We start from the raw sequence: 18,859 nt of genomic DNA on the forward strand, positions 1-18,859 counted from the left end.
TTGAAGGCATTTTTAAGGAACTTTGTATCCAATTAGATAGTTTCTTATAATTAGTTGGTTGAGCATAGCGTTCGTCAACCAAAACAATAGCCGCGTAATCGTTTTATGTGCCTATGGCTCTGCCGATGCACTGATTGACGCTTTGAAACACAAATTTCATAATATATATCACCACTTTATTTTTGAAAATGAGTATTTAAAAATGATATTTTTTCTTTCAATTCTAAACTAGTCTTATTAGGATAAGGAACACCTACAACAATAACGCAACGACCTAAATAAATCGTCGCTGAAGTTCAAACCCTCACTAATCTTACCGCCTACAACGCCCACATTAAGGCACCGGTTATGTTGGATTTTTTATTTTTAGCCTGTTTAATACATTTGCTATAGTTTTGTAAATACTATCTACTTCACCAGATTTTTTAGGTTCACGGAAATTAATTTTCTTTTCACAATATTGTCTATTGTTTGATTTTTCTTAAAAGAATCGTATACTTGTTGCTCATACTCGTAAGACGGAAAAAGCAAACAATTCCACCAGGAACCAAGCTGCATATATTTTGTATTATCATTGACAGATCTTGCATCTGAAATGAAAACAAAAACTGGTTTGAAAATATAATTTCACCAGTAATCTTGAACAGTAAATATAATTTAATTTTTATTAACAACTATATTTATGAATAATGTAACTTTAAATTTTGTCGGCAAATATGTATAAAAATAACAAAATTAATTATCATTGAAAAAGTATGATTTTTCTTTAAATTTTCTATAAACTTTTAATAGTTTTCTAAGTTCTACAATTTTGAGGAAACAACAATTTTATTGACACAGATTTATAGTATTTTTTAAAGCACGCGCCACATAAACTTAAAACATATTTATTTGTATTATTATAAAACAGTCAGACCATAAAATACATATGTTAAAATTATATTAATTCATTTATGATTTATGATATTGAAATTACAGGATTTTTTTTTTTAAATAATGATATGCAAACACTCGTCGAATTCTTCTAAATAATTAATTAATTTCATTACAAATGGTGAAAAAACACTGTATGATTTGCTTTATTTATGATTTTCAAAACAAAATCCGAAAAGAAAAATTATTCACATACTAGTGTCACAGTACAATGTGTAAGCCAAAATTTTTCATATGAACTAACAATTATGAGCAATATGCACTATTACTAACAATTTTTAATACGGCTAATTTCGCATGAAATGTGTTGATAAAACAGTACAAGAGTAAATATTTTTCTCATTATTTTAAATCGTAATTACTGAACAATAATTATATAGTTCAGTAGTTCAAATTAAAAAATATAATAAAAAAGCTATTCCAAAAACTTTTATGTAGTATAATTATATTGTGATATAACAAATGCAACTATATTGTGTGAATTTTGCAATTGACTGAATACATTATAAAAAAATTATGTTTAATAAATGTAATTTCGCCATATTTTAGTCTTTAGTTTAGTGTGTCGAGAAATTTGTTTGATTTTGAAACATATTTCAACGAATTTGACAAAGAAAATATCATAATTATCAAAAATATTCAATATATATGTCTTGATGCTAAACTTTATCATCATGCAGCAAGCATCTTGTTAAATGAGGTAAAAACAAACAAAATAAAATAATAAACAATGCCATGGCTTCAATTCTGAATTAGATTGAATATTAATTATTCTAATATTCTTTTATACAAGATATCAATCATAATAAACAAAAATTGCTTTTAATACACTTATCATTATCACCAGACATAAACTTTTGAACAAATTCAACAGGTGGTTTGTGCCGGTCTACTTGGTAAATAATTATAATCTGAACATAGTGCTGAATGACACATATTTTAATCTTTCATTTGATCTCACACACATTCATACTCACTGTACAAATATTTTTATATTTATAAGTATGACTCAACAAAATGACAAAAAATATTAAAATAAAATAATATTTCAGCATTTTACTCACCAATTCCGCACTACATCTATTTGAATAATTAAATAGGAGATCTTTTCCAGATGGTCCTTTCGTCATTATAATTGGACAAAGACTTTCTTCTGGTACAACATGACCACAAGAAAATATATTCACCCGAGTTATTTCTTCTGTTCCAAATAATTGCAAGCTAAAATCATCAAATGGTTGCATAGTTCCTCCAGCAACAATCACCTAAAAGATTACACCAATAAAAATAAAATCAATTAAAAATATTATATACAATTAAACTTACCGATCTTGCTTTTTTTACAAAATCTTGAAAATGTATTCTTGGATTCAGAACTAAATATTTTATAAAACATCTTGAAGGATCACTAACTTTGGATACTAAAACTTTTCCATCTTCATATTTCTCTGTCAAAGAAGTTAAAAACGCTTGCAATGCATATAGGCAACTCACTGGTGATAAAGTAGAGTCTTTTGACTTATCCGATGGAATGTTTTCTTTCTCCACAATATCTGTTGACTTTTTTGATTTATTATCTTGAATTTGCTTTAAAGTGCTTTGACACCTGTTGTTAATTTCTTATCTACTATTTTATCTAAATTGTTTATTTCAATCTGAATAGTGTCGAGCATTATCCTAAAAGAAAAAAACTGATATAAACTGGAAGGAACATTATCTTAAAATGAAATTTCATATATGTAGGTATATAATATATATATATATATAATATTATATGTATATATCCCGACTATACTATATATATATATCTATCAATCTATATATATAAATAACTAATATATATATATATATATATATATAACTAAACCACCGGCAACTTTTTGTACAAAATTGTTACTATCGCAAAATTAACAATTGGTAACAGATTTATATTTTCAAACTCTCCAAATAAAACAAATTCAATGGTTGTATACATTGTACTACTTTCAATTTTGTCAGTAATTTTAACTATTTGTTTTGTTACAAATATTAGTTGTGAAAGTAGTAAATAATTTCTATCACTCAATCTTATACCATATTTTTTTTGATATGCACGAAGAATTGCCAATGCTAGAGTAGCTTGTTCAAATGTAAAAATAGAACTATGAATATTGGTTATTGTATCCAGTAAATTATGAGCTTCATCAATAATAATAACATTATTCTCAATGTTAATACCACTAATTTCTCTTGTGCGTTTGCTTAACAATGTTTGATAAGGTACTGCTATAAATTGGGCGTCTTCCAATGCATTTCTACTCGCATAGTATGGGCATGCATTTAACGATTTACCCTCTTTGATTAAATCTTCAACATCTACTATATCAGATAAAATAAAATCTGTTAATTCAGATACATTATTTGAATTTTTGAATGCACAGCATTTTTCTGTTCGAACTTTCTTTTTTTTAATAGGTTTTTGAAATTCATCTGCCCTTGTTGTTTCTGAACTTTTACCTTTTTGTAAATCTAAACACCTACAAAGACAAAATATGTTATTTAATCATGGTTATATATTATTCATCACAGAATTCTCATACACTTTATTTATACTAATATATAAATATACACAAAATAATTTTTTTGATAAATATTTACTTTTCATTTATAGCTGTGTTATGTTTTAGGGCTCGAACAGAGGAATTCAAGCAATAACTTTGTCTGGAAGCCAATGTGACTACTCTAATATCACTGTGTGGACTTTTACTTATTTCTGCAACTATTTGTGATAATTGAGAATGAGTTCGTGACGCAAATATTATCTAAAATATGAAATAACTGTATCATATATAAGAACACTATTATAATAATCACAAGAAATAATTGGGTTAGCTCTATAATAATATTGGTTCAGAATATATATATACCTGTGTTTGTGTATTTTTTAATTTTTCATCCTGCAAATCATCTTCGACAACACTTTCAGTATCATTTAATATGTATTCATCTTCATCTAATTCCAAATCATCTGACACATTCTGGGTAGACTAAAAAATATTGGTAAATAGTACATTACTATTATTTACATGATTTTAGAAACCATGAAATATCATATTTTGAACTAAAAACTATTAACTTTGACTATAAATATTTTATCCACTAAATTGTATTATGAAGGTACTCTTACAAGCAAAACCATTGTATTACAGATATTTATTTGTGCCATATCAAATCATGTCTAAAACGTAAAGCCACTTTGTAATGTGATCATAAAGAGAATGCACTAATATGAAATTACATAAAACACACATTTTCAAAACATTTAATGAAAATAATTTCATGACACATGAACATAAGACTCTTAAGTTATATTTTATTTATAAGTACAAATGTCCCATAACTATAAAGTTAAAAATTATTAAATACTATAATCAAAATATATTATTTTAATAAGAGCATAAAAATTTGAAATCAAACTACCTTTTTATCGATGATGTTATGACTATAACAGATCTTGCTTTTTTCTTCTTATGTTTTTTATTCATTCGATCTTTATAAGTTTCTATATCATTTAGTTTTTGTTCAACTTTACATATTTCATCATTATATAATTTTATTTGATATTGTTCATTTATCCAGTCATCTTCTTTAACAGAAACTTCATCCTTTTTAATATTAATTTGCTCAATTTTTTTTATTAGTGCTTTGACTTTTCTTTCCTCGTGATCTGCAATGACATAATTATTACATCTGCAACTAGTTTAGAAACATGAGTAATAACAAATTAAACATGCAATAAAAATATTTAAAGCATGTTTTTGAAGTATAAAATAAGGAGTATAATGTCATACTAATGATAAAGTAACATGATATATAAAACATCAAAATGTTTAATACGCAGATTTTTAATCAAATTCAGCAATAAAAAGCAAGGCAAAATAAAATAATAAAAAAGGAAATTTATACCTTTTAACCATTGTAAAGAGGCACAAGCTATACTCAATGACTTTCCCGTACCAGTGGGGCTTTCAAAGATACCCAACTGTCCTAATTCTAAAGTTTCATACAGTGTTTTCATAAATCTTTTTGAATTTCATATGGTGGAAAAGGAAATTCAAATTGGTCTGGTGGTTTTAAGATAAGTAGGTCTATTTCTTTAGGATCCATTGTTCATATATAAAGTATATACAAAACGATGGAAAAATTGATTTTCAATGGCAACAAAATTTTAAATATAATAAATGTTCAGACTAATTGTTGAACTACAAAAAGTTCTTTTTGTATTTATTGTACGCACAATTATCAGCCACTTGAAAATAAAAAAACTGATTTGCTAAAAACAACTTTTACTTTAATTAACCGTTACAAATGCAACTGTCAAATTAATTCATACAAAATATTATTTGGGACATAAGCACCCTCTTACGACAATAAATTATACTGTAAAATATAGTAATGACACCCACACCGGGCCGAAAGCAAAGTTTCATACACCAGGAATATTTGTGTTGGTGTTTTTTGAGGATGACAACTTTGTAGATTTAGCTGCGTGTGATAAATAACCCTTTTAATTTAGTAATTATGAATTAATCTAACTAAATAACTAATTAATAGATTTTAAAGAAATGACGAGAGCTCGAGAGCTACATCAAAACCAATCAAAACAGTTGACGTCATTATGATGTTGAAATGTCATGTGTAAGGAGAACGGCCTTCTAAATATTTCAACACACAAGCAAATCTCACAAAAATCGAGATTTTTATATGAAGTATCATGTACAGAAAAGATATTCATTAAATTAATCCCTTTTTTATTTATCTACATAATTCACATGCCACTTCATGTTATGGTTGCAAGCAAAAAGTGAAGAATATCTGTTCCATTCTAACTTGGCATATAGTTATAAAATTTTTCTGAGTAAAGATTATTGACATGTTTTTCTTATGAAATAATGACGGATCCTAATGAAAAAGTGCTTCAAGAGCTGCTTAAAAAAGATGGCAATGGTGTATGTGCAGATTGCCGCACACCTAGTATGTGTACAAAATTATATTCATATCATGCCAGATTATTTATAATATGTCTGTATATACAGATCCAGAATGGTCATCCTACAATATAGGTATATTTATATGCACTCGATGCGCTGGGATACACAGAGCTCTTGGAGCTCACATTAGTAAAGTGAAACACTTAAAATTAGATAGATGGGAAGACAGTCAAGTGAAACATATCAGCGAAATAGGTAATTTTGCTGCTCAACAAAAATATGAAGAACTTGTACCAATATTTTACAGGAGACCTGGAATTAATAGTCCTTAGTATGTATTGCATTATCTACTTCACTAAAACAAGAAATATGAGATATATTTTTCTTAAAGTATTTTAATAGAACAATGGATCAAAGCCAAGTATTTGAGAAAAGAATTTACTTCACAATCACCAGTACAATATATATCGGACAAATGAGTGGAATTTTGATGAAGAAAGGGAAGGATGATAAAAAGTTGTTTTATTATTATATTTCTATGATAGGTTCATAAATTATATAAATAATTTTCTATTTGTTTTTTCATTTAGTGGTACCCCGACATAAGAGTTTAATTTGTAAACCACGCTTGTATGTCAAATTGCTCATATCTCAAAGCAGTTTTCCCCATATGATGCCATTCATTCGCTCTAGCACTTTGGGTTTTGTTAAAGTTTTTTAATATTAAAAAAAAATTTACTATTTGTTTTTGCTGTCATTCATGATATTGCAAAATGAGTTAGAGAAGTTTCATTGAACAAATACCATGCTCCAATTATTGCAACTTTTCTGGAGTGATATTGATCCACAAACTTTTAGAGTTCAGAAATCTGCTTATGAATTATTGTAAGGCCCTTAGCTATAGTTTTAGCCATTATGAACTCCGCCTGTTTAAACACAGTGCATATCTGTGATGTGTTACGCTTGTACATTCTCATATTTTACTCGTACAATAATTTCACACTTTAATTCAAGAGACTTGGCCCTTTGGACACGTGAATATAAAAGTACATAATATTTTGTATGAAAAAAAATGGAACTCAACATATATAACTATACAATTATTATAATGGTATTATGGAAAATAGTTATGTATATAAAATATAAACTCCATTTGTATAAAAATATAAACAATTTATTGATTATAAAATTTCATGATATGAAAAATGACAAGTGATTTTGTTTTCTCTCCAATCTCCAGCTTGCTCGATTTCCCACAGTATAATGTATAGTTAAAATTTCAAAAATTATAATAATTGATATTACAATTTATATGTAATTGAAATTACTAACTATAACATAATGAACTGTAATAAAACAGCAAAGTTTTTCTATAGTAGGATAATCATTGTTACAAATAATGAAATTTTTCGTATGTCGAAGCAACAAATCGCTCAAGTGGCGACTCGTATCTTAAAACACTCGTATATTAAGTCGTAAGTCAGGGTACCACTTTGGTATATGCACTTACTATTAAAACGTTTGAATTGAATATTTCATATTACTTTTTTTTTGCTGATTTTGACTTCTTTTTATAATATAATTTCAAATCAAAGGTATCATCCAAGAAAATTTGTGCTTAACGAACAAGATGACACACTAAGATACTACATAAAAGAACATAAAGATCCCAAAGCAATTTTACGCATATCAGAAATCAACGTAGCGCTAGCCCCTCAAAAATTCAATCATAATAATTCTATGCAAATATCGTTCATGAAAGATGAAACAACTCGCCACATATATGTTTACCACAACGATTCAGAAGTTTTGATTAACTGGTAAATATGATTTATCAATAAGAATTAATCAATTGATAAATATGTAAATCATAATTAATTGAGATAATTAATTTCAAGGTACACAGCTATAAGATGTGCAAAGTTGCATAGATTAGAGATTGCTTTTCCAAGTATGAGGGAGAACGATCTGCTTGAACATTTAACTGATGATTTCCTTAAAGAAGGCTGGTTATGGAAAACTGGCCCTAAAGTATCTGATTCATATAAAAAGCGATGGTTTACTTTAGATGGTCGAAAACTTATGTATCATGATGATATGTTTGATGCTCATCCTAAAGGCGAAATTTTTATTGGTTTGTGAAAAATATTTTTGTATGTACATCTATTAACCCTTACCGCTCGGCACTGATTCAAAAACAATCACCAGCGACTCGTGGTCTGACGAAAACGTATCTGCGCTGTAAACTTGATATTATTGTATATGTATGCAATTTGATTTATATGAATTTGTGGGCATTGAAGAACGTACATGTACAATAATATCTAAATTTATTTTAAAGCAACTTCCAATAGACAAAGCGGGTTGATTTCAGTGTCGTTATAATTACTTAGTGTTGTGATAGTTTTTTCTCATTCCACAGAAAAGTGTAATACATATATCGTTTTATATATATCTGTCTTTTGTGATTAAAATTTTGCTTTACAAGTTTGTCAATCGTTTTACCATATTTACAAGAAAAAATTATATAATAAAACTAGTGGTGTTTGGCATCGTGCCTTAAGGCAAGTTGCAGAAGCTTCCAGTGCCATTTTTTTTTAAAGATTAATTTTTTAAAAAATTACTGCTTTAGCTGCACTGTTTTAGCTGCATAGAGATAAAATATCGAAGCGCGTAAGCGCCGCCCATAGAAATAGAAAGAAAATTGATAATCATTATTAAAATCTCCATAAAATATCTGATAATTTGATGTGCATATGTCTAATGATCATTTTTGGCTGCCGTAGTGTAAGTTATTGTAGTCGCCCAAAAATCGGAATTGAAAATTTTTACACTTTTCGACATTTTGAAGGTTTCTGAACATTTTGGCATAAATGAGAAAAAATGGATGTGTGTGTGTTTTTTTTTGTATAGTGAAGGAAATGCCTTTATGCATCCCAGACTGGAAAAGGGAGGTTTTAGTCGGTATTATACCAGGGCGGTATTTAGTCCGACATACCCAGACTGGTGTGTGTGTGTGTGTGTTGTTGTAGTATGTATGGATACAATTTTTCGGTCACGTTTTCGGGCGCACGGATCAACCTATTTGAATGGTTCAAAAAACATTCGATTCCTATTGATAGGGAGATGTGCTGATTAGTTTTTGACAAAGGCAGGTCCAACAGTTACGGAAATAAAGAGCAAGGAGTGCAGAAAATAGAAATCGAGTTTTTGAGAGAACGGAGTATCCGATTTGAAAGATCTAAAAACATTCAATTAGTAGGCCCAGCCATTTCGAAGATAACATAGCTAAATGTTAAAAAAATGGCAGATTCAAAGAACTTTTTGCTGTTCTAACAAAATAATTGATTTTGGAAAAAAAATTGTTTCAAAATGATTTGAAAGATCTAAAAAACATTCAATTAGTAGGCCCAGCCATTTCGAAGATAACATAGCTAAATGTTAAAAAATGGCAGATTCAAAGAACTTTTGCTTGTTTTAAAAAATAATTGATTTTGGAAAAAAAATTTTTTCAAAATGATTTGAAAGATCTAAAAAACATTCAATTAGTAGGCCCAGCCATTTCGAAGATAACATAGCTAAATGTTAAAAAAATGCAGATTCAAAGACTTTTGCTTGTTTTAACAAAATAATTGATTTTGGAAAAAAAAATTGTTTCAAATAATTTTTTTTTTTTTAAAAAATTTTTTTTGTTTATCGAAAATAAATCAGATTTTATTTTTAATTCTGATTAAAGTTCTAATAACAAATAATTTCAACTTTGCAATTCAGTTTATATAGTTCTTATAATATTAGACAATGTTACAATATTTATATTTATAATAATCTATTTGAAAACATTCGGTATTCCTCAAACATTTCGTTACGGTACCAGCAATTTGCCTTAAGGCACGATGCCATACACCCCACTAGTTTTTTTTACTTTTTTCACTGGATCTCCGAAACCACTGGCCCTGTTATCCCAGAAATTTAATCAATTCTTGATCTTGTCAATAAAAGTAAAAGTTTTTTGAATTATTGAAATCGGACGCTCCGTTCTCTTAACAACTGAGTTACCGTTTTTGACACTTTTTCCCTTTATCTTCGGGACGGCTAGAGCTGCCTTTGGCACGTCTCCTTATTAGTACGAATCGAATGCTTTTTGTATTATTCAAATCGGTTGATCAGTGTTCCCGAAATCGTCGCCGAAAATTTGTATCCGCACACACACACATATCCATTTTTTCTAAGGTATGCCAAAATGTTTAAAACCTTTTAAAGGTAAAGATATAAAAATTTGCATTTTCGATTTTTTGCGATTTCTATAACTTACCCTACGGGAAGTTAAAAAGATTAAAAAATACTAGAATAATAAATAATAGTAAACTTTGAAAAGAGGGCCTCGGTCTTATCACTGCATAAGTTTATTATAAGAATGAGCAACCTTTCTAAATCACAGGTCTCATTTAATTTTTAAAATTAGATCATTTATTAATGACAAAGCTTGATACTACTAGACATTATTTGATAATTAAAAAAAAAAAAAGAAATCATAAGAAAAGAATAAATTATAATTAATTTACTGATGGGAGAAAGTTGTTAAAATAGATAAAATTCTATTTAGAAATGCTTGGTGGATTGCAGAAAAATATTTAAAGGGCCTCATGAAGCCCGCTGGTTGCTCATTCTTGATCTATTCTATTCGACACTTTACATTTATACGAGTCATTGTATATACAAACTGCCGAGTGACAAAGAGTCAGCCTAGAGATAAGCTAGACTTATGTTGTCTCCTCAGGAGGACAGCCGAGTGGAAAGGGTTAATGAACAGCTGATATGACAGAGTTGATACCTATACACTAGATAACCTTTGCTTTTGGTGTAAGCACTTATTATTGTTTTAAAACATGTTGCATATAAGTGAATTTAAAAATTTCCTTTTAGGCTCTACTTAAAAATTTAACTAAAGATTTTACAACAGGTAACATGTTACAAGGCTATAGTGTAAGAATAGGTTCGAGTGATGGGGTTCAAGAGCAAGACTTCACTTTCACTTTAAGAACTCCTGATAGAACATACAATTTATCATCCACAAGTGAAGCCGATAGAGATGAATGGATATCACAATTATCTCATATTATCGAAAAGCCCATGGGTAATCGGGATTTTGCTCGTAAGATTTTCAAGAGTAAATCTATTAAAAAAGACATTTTTCAAAGAATTAATACAAGATTTGTTTTTTAGTTGCTGGTAAATTCGTTGGTAGAAGTCGTTTCTTGTAATCTGAATAGTGTATTTTACCCAACAAGTCATGTGAGAAAAATGAGAGATTATTTAAATAGATTGTCATTAATATGATTTCATATGTCAATAGTATATATATATATATATAATATAATTATTTACTTATTAGGCATATTTATAATCTAAATTGCCATAATCACATCCCACTGCCAGTAGGTTGGAATATAATCTGAAGAAATTTGTATAATGCAAACAAATTATTTAAAAAACTATATCAATAATATTATTGAGAGTATTTTAAAGAAATAGATATTTATCAAAATAATATTTATTATATACAAAATAGATAAAAATTAATGGTTACCTTAAACCCTTCTTAAATTTTGAAATCTTGAGTTTAAACTTATCTGGTTTATTAATTTGTAATTTCTTTAATTTTAGATGGAGATTTTTCACCAGGGTTTGTTAGAAATGATAAAGTTTTAAGTAGCTGAAGTCGCCTTACTAATACAGATTTATAATGATTATTGCTTATTCTCCATTGTTTTAATGTGATTTCAATTAGCCGTAGAATTTCTCTTTGAAGCTCAAACCAACAAGTCATATGCTGATCGGACATCTGAAAGAGAAGACGTTTTATTCAAACAACTTTTACCAATGAAATTTTTGTACAACTATAGATCGTACAGAAGATCATAATGACTTGTAAAAATGTGAATATGAATAAATATGGTTAACTTTGCCAGAAATATCCGGTTGACAACTAAGTAAATGTGGATATTTGTTAGAATCATCATTCCAAAACTTTTAGTTTTTATTAGCAAAAAAAAAATTAATCAAATACAATTTGACATCATCATAATCATTGAATTGTTTACCATTCATGGAGTTTTGTGAAGATCAGAACAAAAAGAAATCCGAAGTTCCAAGGTCAAAACTATATGGTGAATGTGGCAAAACATTAGACATAAAAATCGATCGTCTTACATGCTTTTTTACCTTTGCAAAAATAAAAAAGCAAAATATGACAAATTTTCGATTTGATTTTCCATCTTTCACGTACACGAAATAAAAGCTGCGCGATCGATCAAAAAACTATTTTACATATTGATGGCTAATTGCCTTAGAATTACGAATTCCAACCTACTTAGTTGCCAACCTAATATATTATATTTTGTGTGCGTGTTTATACATACCTTATATGTCCCAATACAAACTTTTATCATAACCTCCAGTCTTACAACATTGTTTAGATTAGACAATATAAAGCTTAAAACATTTGAAGCAGTTATATCCAAAGAATGGGGAAATGTCAAACTTTCTGATTTACTAAAAAAATTATAATAAATTAATATATTAATTAGACCTATAAGCAAATAAATAAAATATAATTATGTTACTGAGAATCTTATTTTTATATATGCGATTATATTTTTATAAATATATATATATATATAAACAGATAAATTTTAAATGTATTTATCATTTCTATACCTTTCCGGAAATATTGTGATCGTCGGTAAATCATCCATGGTGAGTTGCCATGGTACATCATTGTAATCCATATCAATTCTCACAAACGATATCTTAGTAATCGATTTCAGTAAATGACTTACATATAAAAAAATATGCCATGCATACTGGCAAAATCCACAAAATGGGCTGTAGTATAACACCACTACTGTCTAAAAATATGATCAAAATTGTTGAATTAAGTGAAAACGAAGTGATATATGGGAGTGAATCAAAAAGTCCTCAATATTATTTATTAAATTAAATTTATTGATATACAGGAGTACCCTGACATACGAGTGACCTGACATATGGGGATTAGTTATCTTCGAATGATGAGCAAAACTCGAGATACGAGCTTTGAGCGAGTAAGAGTTGTTTAGAAAAATATTAATGTCAAAATGAAAATATGAATAATTTCGTCAGTTGTAGCAATGATTTTCTATTTCCATGTAAAGATTATTGTGTTATTTAGTATAATAATAATATAATAACATAATATTGAAGCTAATATTATAGTCAATTATTTTATAATTTAAAATTTATTTTATAGTTTAATTCCAATATATATTAGTATTAATTATGTAGTAATGATATAACCACGCAAATATATGGTGAATTATTTTAACATCTGAAATGTTGATTATATGTTAATAGTGATTGTATAGTTATATATGTTGAATTCAATTTTGTATTGATTTTAATGCATTAACAAAATACTAAATACTATTATATCCTTAGATCTAAAAAAATGTACTTGTCTCTTGAATTAAGCATAAATCTATTGAAAAATATGAGAAAGGCAAAGAGCATAATACATCATAGAAATGTACTGTGTTTAATGGATTTTAAGGAGTTGATAGGGGCCCCAGTGAAGGCCCTTACAATAATTCATAAGCAGCTTCTTGAACTTTATAAGTTTGTGTATATCAAACCAAAAAAAGCAACAGTTCATGCATGAGAGTAGTTCAATGAAATATGCCTTAAATATCATCAAAACAATATTAAATAGTAAATTTATTTGCAATATTCAAATAAATTAACAAAACCATAGTGCAGGAACGAGATAATGGCATTTCAATATATTTATATGCAAAAAATGGCATCGAGATACGAGCGATTCGACACACGAGCGTGGTTACAGAAAGAATTACTTGTATGCCAGGGTACTGTAGCTTAAACTGTTTTAATTCAATTAATTAAATTTGAACTTGACAGAAAAGTTTCAAAACTATTTATTTTACTTATATCATATTTCAAATATCATGGTTTAAGAGATAAACTTACCTTATTCTGATTCATCACTTGGGGAATGAATGTTTCGGAGCTCAGTTCAGCAACAGATACTATTCCCAAATTTCTATCATATTGCTTCATACTTTGGTATACATTTTTCTCAGTACTATATTTATGAGTATACTGACTAGTCTTTGAATTGTCTCGGAATGATCGATTCTCAACTTTATTACTATGTTCCCAAATAAATTTCTTAACACTTGATGGGGTGACCTTTTCTTTTAAGATGCTTTGATATTCCATCTGTAAAGATCATAACTTTGTTTGTATAATGCCTTACTCGTATTGTTGTGGTTAATAATTATAGTATAACTGCAATAGATATTAATATGCTAAACTAAGAATTTAAATAACTTGAAGTACAATGAAGGACCATGTAAATGGCAACTAAAATACCAATGTTAAGTTAATCAGATTTTACTTGATTCGAATCAACTTGTATCAAGCCGCGAAATATTTACTGCGATAAAATATGTATGAACACAAATTTTCATAAATATAGAATATAAAAAATAATAATAATAAATATAAAAAATAAATCATGAATTAAATCATGCGAGCCACCCGACATCAATACGCTTAAATGTATCACCCGACTCCAATCGGCTTTATATGAATTTAACCGCATTCAACAATATCATCCGACTTGAAGTCGGAATGATTCGGTTTGAGCGATAAGACTTCAATCGACTTCATATGACTCAAACCAAATCATTGCGACTTCAATAGACTTCATATGACTCAAACAGAATCATTCCGATCATTCATGCGGTTTGAGAGATAGGACTTCAATCGACTTCATTTGACTCAAACCGAATCAATCCGACTTCAAGCGGTTTGAGCGATATGACTCCAAGCGACATGAGTTCGAAACAGATACAATGCGTCGTCGTTCTTACGTGTTTATTTATTTTACGGAGCGCTGAGAGCGATTTTGTCCGTGAAATATCAATCCTAAATTTTGATAATAATTAAGTGTTTTAGATTTTAAATTGTTTGGCACAATTGTTTGGTAATCTATTATTGTAAATTAATTTAAAAATATGTTTTAACCGCCTTCAAAATTAAATCATTTTTAATAATTTTCAGAATATACTTTTTGATTTTTTGCAATTTACGTTTATGTTAATTTCTACCTTGTCGGTTATATTAGTTAAACTAACAATTTTGATTATAAATTTGGATCACATTTTACTAACTAAATACATCCATGATTTTTTTTGTTCATATATATATACTTGATTCGAATCATGATTTGAATCAGGTTTTTTTCTGATTCTTATATATAGTTATCAATAAATTGAAAATGAAATTTAAAAAAATAGAAAAATGTTTCTAAATATTTTAAATATGATAATTTCTTTTGTTTTTCATGATCATACCTCATTATCAATTATAAGAACAACAGTTTTATTCTCCAAGTCCAGGAGTTGTACTCCAATTTTCTCAGCAATATAATGGTACATTTCTGAATCCAATGCCAGCAAGGATAAAACTTCTATTGTTCTGACAAGCAAGCCCAGATATATTTGGAGCATCTGAAAATGAAGATGAGTTTATTATGTGTCGATGACAAACACCATATTTTATTACTTTATCTTGCAGTAAATTAATATTGACCTTTATTATAATTTGTCTCAAAGAAAATGGGTTTACTCTGCAAATCAGCTTCCAGTAACAGCAGACACTCATTTGTTTCTTTAATTTTGTGCAAGTTTTCCGCACTATAATAATCATCTACCTTGCTAGAGTAAAAATTTGTATTAATATTTTATTCTATATATTTGCAAGCACACATACATAATCAACCCGATTCAACCATAAGTAAATAGCAACTTATTCCATGGTACATGAAGATTACCTAAAATTATTGATAATTTTTTTCTCAGCATCATTTTTATTGCATCTATCATAAATATGCTCGCCATGTTTCTCATTTTCGTATTTTTCAATAAAACAATGTTTATCCAATACAGAACATACATTGTTATTTGGATCTTTAGATGTATTGAACCATTTGCTAACAGTGATGGAAACTTCTATGTTTTCTACTACATTTTTTTTCGCATCTGATTATTTGATTTTGCAAGCAATTCTTCACAGAATTTTACTTTTTCATAGTACCTCTCTTGATTCTCTATAGAAAAAATCAATGCCTATAAGCTGAGTTTAATATTAATATATATTCGAATTTCTTTTTTAATCTTACTTGCTCTCGTTAATTGAATATATTTTGATAACTGAGCAACCAAGGGTCATTGTTACAATTATAATATTCCAGACCAATATGCTTCAGCTAAAAATAACATATATATTTATATATATATATATATATATATATATAATTAAATAAATTTCTTATTATTTATTTATTCAACTCAAATAGACAATAGATCGAATATGAATGTCAATATAGCTAAAGTCTGTCTAAGATTTTTATGCTCTGACTTAAACCCATGAAGTAAATGGCACTTACCATGTCATAAGCATCATTAAACTCTCTAAATGCATTTCTTGGAGTAAATAACAATAATGCAGATCCTTCCATTAAATATGGACTAAGAGTACTTGACTTAACGCCAGGAAAATTTATCCACATTGATACTTGATGAAGATTTGATGATATCCATGTGAAAAGATTATTTGTATTAGGCACTTTATCAGATTCATAGATCTAAGAAAAATTAGATGATATATTTAAATGAAGTAAAAAATTTTTTAATTGGAAGAAATAATTACCAATGTTTCGTTCCACAAATAAATTCTATATGAGGGAAGACTATTTACACCAAAACTATCTCGAGAATGACCTGTAACCACTGCAAATCCGATTTCATTATAAGGTTCATGATCTATCCATTTCAATGCAGTCTTATATAAAATATCATAACTTGTTGGAAAATATTGAAAGTCAACATACCCAACAATAACAGCCTTAAAGAAAATTAAACTTAACATATATAAATAATAAAACATAACATTTAAAATATTGATATTATTTACATCATAACGTGCTAATAAATCAACAATATCATCTGGCTTAGTAATCCTGTGCAGAGGGTTAATTGCAGTGTTTAAAAATCTGGTCATATGCGATTTGCTTATTGGACCTCTGTATTGTATACTACCACCATAACAATTAACTAATAAAAAAATTGGCCAAGACTGCACCTTGTAAAAAACAATTTCATAAAATATGTCTTAATATTGTTGTTAATAAATGACACACCTTTGTTGTATGCTTATCTCTACATTCACCACCTGGTGCCCAACAATTTATGGCCAAAAAGTTTATCTGTATGACAAATTTTGTAATGTTAATCGAATTCCCCAAAATAATTTATATCCATTGTACAAAAAATATATACCCGATCTTTAAAAATATCAGCCACTTCATTAACTACCTTTGCAGCATATTGACTTTTAGCATCCCATGGAGCATAGTACATGAAAAACGAATATTCATAATGTCCAATACTATAGAACGCTCCTTCCAATTGACCCCCATACCAGTCTTGCACATTTGAATTTATGGAGAACAATGGCCCTGAGTATGGTGCTGGAGAAATAACTGGAATTCTTTCAACAATTTTCAATATTAATAGCGCTAAGTAGAAGATGAATATAATAATACTCCAATGTAAAAAGTCTGCCACTCACGATCTTTCTATTGCTGAAAAAGCTACTCTAACAATTATCAGCAAAGACAGAAATATTTCTTTTCTATAATTATTCATGAGAAGCAGATAACGATTATTAATTTTTGAATGATCCTCGTTCATTGCCACATTGTTCGAATTATTTTTCTCTCCCGTACCGACATTGATTACCGATCTGTCAATGGCTCCTGTCATATGTGAAAGTATTACACGTCATAACCTATAGAAAATTTAAACGTCAAACACTAGATATGGTTGGTAGTTGTTTGAGTTGGCAACACTTGAACAAACATTTACTTACGAAATTTAAACTTTATTTACGTTAATGTAATATTGCATACAGTGTTTGAAATGGATGTAATAATTAATTTGTATTTTGCAGGATTTACGGTTAAATGATTGAGTTTGTGGCAACTGCATGTGAGTCTGATCATATATTAAAGAAGAGTATGTATATGAGCATAAAATGTTGAAACCTTTTGTATAGTTTTATTTTCTCGAATATGATGATGAGAATAATGTGTATTTTGCGCACTTTTCATTAAAACCATAAAGTCTACTTATTTAGACTTAATTATTAAATACTTAAGTCTTAGTCTTATATTAATATAATCTTACCTCTCAGAAAAATTTAAAATGTAGTAATTAAAATCTTGTTTTTGATGTCCAAAATGGCAGTAAAATGTGATGTCATAATATTATGTTAAAATTCAATTATGATTTTGCAACCGACCACTAAGCACAATTCTTAAATAACATGAAAACAATTATAGATGGTAGAGTCTTGGATGTGTATTATTACTATTATATGTATATATATATATATATATATATATATATATATATATATATATATATATAATGTATATACAAAAACATACTTTACAACTCAAAAATATAGTGTAACTTACCATAAAAACTATTTTGAAATGAAAACATACGCATTCCCACTACGTTTTGCTACAGGAACAAATTAAGTTTCTTCGAAATTTAATATTTACTTATTTAATTTATTTCCGAACAACAACATTCACTCATTGAATAAACCAAATTTGAATTGCAGTTTCTTCAAAATTTAATGTTTACTTATTTAATTTACTTAACATTGACATCACTCTCTGAATAAACCAAATAAATTCAATAATTTATTTAATCAAATCGTTTTTGAATGAATAAAAGATATTAAGTGATCTTTCAACTTTCAGCATGTAAAAATTTCACAACATTCTAATTGAAATTAAAAGTGAATACAACATGTATTACATC

General features: G+C 28.0%; 1 protein-coding gene and 2 pseudogenes across 1 annotated transcript; 1 reads left to right on the top strand and 2 right to left on the bottom strand.

The window, feature by feature from the left end:
• The window catches only part of LOC113386115, an 11,580-nt pseudogene extending 6,501 nt beyond the window's left edge, over positions 1-5,079 (bottom strand).
• A 349-nt stretch (positions 5,080-5,428) lies between these two features.
• Positions 5,429-11,185, top strand: LOC113363439 (annotated as a pseudogene).
• A 356-nt stretch (positions 11,186-11,541) lies between these two features.
• LOC113386126 (thioredoxin domain-containing protein 11-like) lies at positions 11,542-17,797 on the bottom strand. Its single transcript, XM_026623931.1, is given in 14 exon segments — positions 11,542-11,745; positions 12,323-12,455; positions 12,621-12,811; positions 13,926-14,177; positions 15,317-15,427; positions 15,429-15,472; positions 15,591-15,679; positions 16,184-16,230; positions 16,411-16,608; positions 16,674-16,868; positions 16,938-17,105; positions 17,164-17,229; positions 17,303-17,513; positions 17,595-17,797. Coding segments are annotated over 14 exon segments (2,031 nt in total). The 5' UTR covers positions 17,717-17,797.
• Between the last annotated feature and the right edge of the window lie 1,062 nt (positions 17,798-18,859).

Source organism: Ctenocephalides felis, unplaced genomic scaffold (assembly GCF_003426905.1).
Source record: "Ctenocephalides felis isolate EL2017-DRISC unplaced genomic scaffold, ASM342690v1 CF-g0.4_SCAFFOLD_00845, whole genome shotgun sequence".
NCBI lineage: Eukaryota > Metazoa > Arthropoda > Insecta > Siphonaptera > Pulicidae > Ctenocephalides > Ctenocephalides felis.